Source organism: Bos javanicus, chromosome 4 (assembly GCF_032452875.1).
Source record: "Bos javanicus breed banteng chromosome 4, ARS-OSU_banteng_1.0, whole genome shotgun sequence".
Taxonomy (NCBI): domain Eukaryota; kingdom Metazoa; phylum Chordata; class Mammalia; order Artiodactyla; family Bovidae; genus Bos; species Bos javanicus.
Genome location: NC_083871.1, coordinates 10,462,334 through 10,466,867, shown reverse-complemented (window position 1 = coordinate 10,466,867; position 4,534 = coordinate 10,462,334). Strand labels below are relative to the sequence as shown.

The window sequence follows — 4,534 nt, the reverse complement described above, 5'->3', positions numbered from 1 at the left end:
AAGGAGCGACAAGGTTGGCCATCGTTTCCTGTGAGCAAGTAGGCGGCAAGCGAGCTGCCGCCCTCCAGCGGCGCGGCGGAGAGGCCCGGCGAGCCGGAGTGGACTTGCTTGACGCTCCCGCTACCGAGGCGCGACGGGCGCGAGGGGCGGGACCTGGGGGCGGAGCCGATCAAGCGTATCTGGCCCGCACGCCCTCGGCCCGCAGTTAGCCCGGTCCGCTGGGGTGGGCCTCCGGCGGGGCCCTGGCTTGCGGAGGATGTGGGGCAGCGGTCGGCTGGCGGGTTCTGGTGGCGGGGCGGCCGTGACCGTGGCCTTCACCAACGCGCGCGACTGCTTCCTTCACTTGCCGCGGCGCCTAGTGGCCCAGCTGCACTTGCTCCAGGTAACGCGCCCGCCCCACGGACTCCCCAGCCCGGACTCGGGACTCCTAGGGGGCCTTCTGCGGTCGCCCAGGACCCGGGCCTTTTCGGGACGCAGCGGCCGCTCGGGTGTCTCCCTACGGCGGGACGCGGGCTGCTCTCCCCGCGCCGCCGACCTGTTCAGCAGCCAGAACGTGGGCCGCTCTGGAGCAGGATTGGTCCGGGCGGTCTTTGCAGCCCTACCATGTCGGGTGCAGCCCCGGGCCTTTGCGTTAACTTGCCGTACGTATTCCAGGTGTTTACTCGGTGAAACTGGGCTTTCAAACGTTCTGATAATTCTATCTCTGAATTCAGCTATTCCTCACTCCAGGTTGGAAAAGCTCTGGAGAAGTCGGGTTTGTCTTTGCGGGTTGTGTTTTGTTTCGATCGTAAAAAACGTTTTTGCTGCCAGTGATTTCCAGGTGCGCCTGCCTGACTGTGGCCCAAGAGTTCCTGTAAATTAATAGAGACTGAGCTGCGAGAGAGATTAATAAGATGAAGGTTCTCGCTGCGTCTCCGCTGCTCAGAATACCGCCGAGGTGTGCCCGGAACGTGCAGTGGGATTATGCATACTTGGACTTCTGCAGCTAGTTGCCCTCTGGACATTGTGATTGTGGTTGTTCATAGTTCTAACCACATCCCTAGTTTCGTAATTATAAAATAGAGGCACCTGGTCTACCAGTTTGAGTGTGCTATGAGGACAAAAAGATACTTGAAATCTTTGAAAATCCTGTATGCATAGAACCCATTACGGGCTGATCCTTGCAGGAAATATTTAGGAGTTTGCAAAAATTTTAAATATCCCACCTCTCCATTTTAGCTACTTCCCTTTAACCACTCTTCTAGATTGTTTTCCCCCAGTCTTTCAAAGCATGTTAATTTCAGTGGATCCTGCCATTATTGCTTTTACTATAGAGAGTCTCTTGGAGCTTCCCGGGTGACAGCTGTAAAGAATCCTTTGGCTAAGGTAGGGGATGTAAGAGACGGTGGTTCGATTCCTGGGTGGGGAAGATCCCCTGAAGGAGAAAATGGCAACCCAGTCCAGTAGTCTTGCCTGGAGAATTCCAGGAACAGAGGAACCTGGCGGGCTACAGCCGGTGGAGTGGCAAAGAGTCACTGAGCATCTGAGCAGCAGACAGTCTCTAGGCTCTAATGAACTATCCCTCATGGCAGGAGATAAGTTAGTTTTGTCACCAAGCCCTAGGTAGATCCTGCCGCCCCCGTGCTCTCAGTCAGCTCTGATGGAAATTTAAATCATCACCTCAGGAGTTTATTGGAAACACTCCTCACCTGGTGAGTTTATAGGAGTGCTTCCTTATAGTAACTAATTTGCTCCTAGAATGTGGGTGCTGTATGAGGTTTAACGGTCTTCATCTTTGTTTTAAATTTTAAGCCTTTGATAAGTATTTGCAAGAATTAATTCATGGATATCTTTTTGAAACTTAAACTCCCTTAGCCTTGGAACAAACTTGTTTCTGTCTAGCCTGTGTCAGAAGACTAGGCCAACTCTTCTCCCTAATTATAAAAGTACTACATGTTATGTAGAAAATTTGGGAAGCATGGAAAACTATAAACAAGAGAATAAAAGGTACCCATAACTCCCAAACCTAGAGATAACAAACGTTAACAGTTTGGATCAAATCTTCCAGTTTTGTTTCAAATCTTTGTTTTATTTCAAATCTCTATTTTTAACAGAAATCAAGGCCTGCACACACTGGTAGTTTTGTATACTGATGTTTTCTTACAGTCTTATGAGTGTTTTATTTTATTAAAAGGTAATTGTCATTTTTTTTTTTTTAAGTTGCTCAGTTGTGTCCAACTCTTTGCCACACCATGGATTACGGAGTCCATGGAATTCTCCAGGCCAGAATACTGGAGTGGGGTAGCCCATCCCTTCTCCAGGGGATCTTCCCAACCCAGGGATCAAACCCAGGTCTCCTGCATTGCAGGCGGATTCTTTACCAGCTGAACCACAAGGGACATTGATTAATTTTAGGTTGATTAGTGTTCTGTCATAAGTTTGCCATAATTTAATTGTTCACTGGTTGAACGTTTATATTGTATTCAATTTTTAGACATTAAAAATGATACTATAATTATATTTTAAGAAAAAGTTAAAAGTAACATATCTTTGTGTAATATATAATAAAACATTGTTTTATTTTCTGGTTAAAATAGGCTTTCAGAAATTATTGAGTTAGAAAGCATAATTTTTACATTGTTTATTTATTTTTGGCTGTGCTGGGACTTCATTGCTGCCCGTGGGCTTTCTCTAGTTGTGGCGTGCAAGGGCTACTCTATGTGGTTCGAGGACTTGGCATCTAGGTGGCTTCTCTCCTCTCCCGTGGAGCACAGGCTCCGGGGCGCGTGGGCCTAGCTGCCCCATAGCACCTGGGTCTACCCAGACCAGGGAGGGAGCCCGTGTCCCCTGCATTGGCAGGTGGAGTCTTAACTACTGGACCACCAGGGAAGCCCCCATGAGTAATTATTAAGGCAGAAAGGCATGAATTAGGAGTTAATAAGTTGAATTATTTTACATCAGCTGAAGCATTGAATACATAATACAGATGATACTGTAAAGGAAAAAAAGTTAGAATGATTTTCTGAACTGTATCAGACTTACCTTTTTTTTTTCCCCCTTTCAGTTTTATTGAGATATAATTGACATACAGCTCTGTGTACGTTTCTTTCCTAATATTTATTTCTTTATTTGGTCCTGCTGGGTCTTTAGTTGCTGCTCTCATGACCTTTGATCTTTGTTGCGTCTTGCAGGATCTTGTTCCCCAACCAGGAATCAGACCCGGGCCCCTGTATTGGCGTGCAGGGTCTTAGCCACCTGACCACCGGGGAAGTCTCCCTGTGTCAGTTTAAAGTGTACAGCACGTAATGATTTGACTTGCATCATGAAATGATTATCAAAATATTTAGTGAACATCCGTCATCTCCTATAGATACAAAATTATAAAAAGGAAAAAAAATGTTTTCCTTTGTGATGAGAACTCAGCGTTTACTTCCAACCACTTTCATGTATTAATGCAGCAGTGGTAATTGTATTTACTGTGTTGCTAAACGCTTTAAAAATAGACATTTTGGTGTTTTGATGGACTGCTGAATCTGAATCTTGGGGTGAGTGGACTTCAGGCATCTGTAGTTTTATTAAAAAAGTATCTTAAGGCTTCTTGGATGCACCGAGTCAAGACCCACTACTCCAGAATCATACAATGTTCACAGTCAAAGAGACTATCTATATCTAGGTCATGTCTGTGCTTTAATGTGTAAGGAAATCAGCCAGTACATTTCCATGCAGTTAATTTGCCCTCGTCTAAAACTCACCTGGCTTCCCAGGTGGCTCAGTGGTAAAGAATCTGCCTGCCAGTTCAGGAGACGTGGGTTCAATCCCTGGGTCAGAAAGATCCCCTGGAGAAGGAAATGACAACCCACTCCAGTATTCTTGCCTGGAACATCCCATGGACAGAGGACCCTGGCAGATTCCATCCATGGGGTCTCAACAGAGTTGGACACGACTGAGCGACTGAACAACAATAACTCACCTACCTCTCCCATGCTCACCTTCTCACTGTTTCCTCCATAACCCAGCTCCTTCCCACCTCTGTACTCTTCCTCAAGCTATTCTTCCCGAAAACATTTTTCTGCATCTGACGCTACTAAAAACAGCATAATCCTACCTCCCCCATGTAGTTTCAGATTCTCTCCTGCCCATATTTGTCTCCTTTTCAGAACTTCACTGCTGTGTTTGTGTGGTAACAGCTCACTTGTTATACTCTGTTCTGTGTTTCAAATATTATCTTATTGTCCAAGTCCGTGTTTCAAGACTCGGTACCCAGAGTATGCTTTAACTCAGGATTTCTTAACCTTGGCACTATTGACATTTTGGGCTGGAAAATTTGTTGTTGTGGGGCTCTGTCCTGGGTAGTGTAGTGTAGAATATTATTTAACAGCAACTTGGCCTCTGCCCAACTAGAGCCAGCAACACCCCTCCTCCCCGTCGTGACCCAGAGTGTCTCAAGACATAGCTGTATGTCTCCTGGGGCTCAGATACCCTCAGCTGAGAACCACTACTGGAACTCAGTTACTTTGTCTGCACTGCTGAAGCAGGGGAGTGGATTCAAATCCAC

At 46.6% G+C, this 4,534-nt stretch overlaps 1 protein-coding gene across 1 annotated transcript in view; it reads left to right on the top strand.

Moving 5' to 3' along the window:
- The first annotated feature begins 154 nt into the window (after positions 1–154).
- The window catches only part of PEX1 (peroxisomal biogenesis factor 1), an 81,737-nt gene continuing 77,357 nt past the window's right edge, over positions 155–4,534 (top strand). Inside the window, exon 1 of the mRNA XM_061413425.1 lies at positions 155–382. Coding sequence (XP_061269409.1) covers positions 257–382 — 126 coding nt within the window. The 5' untranslated portion in view covers positions 155–256. The remainder of the gene's footprint in view (positions 383–4,534) is intronic.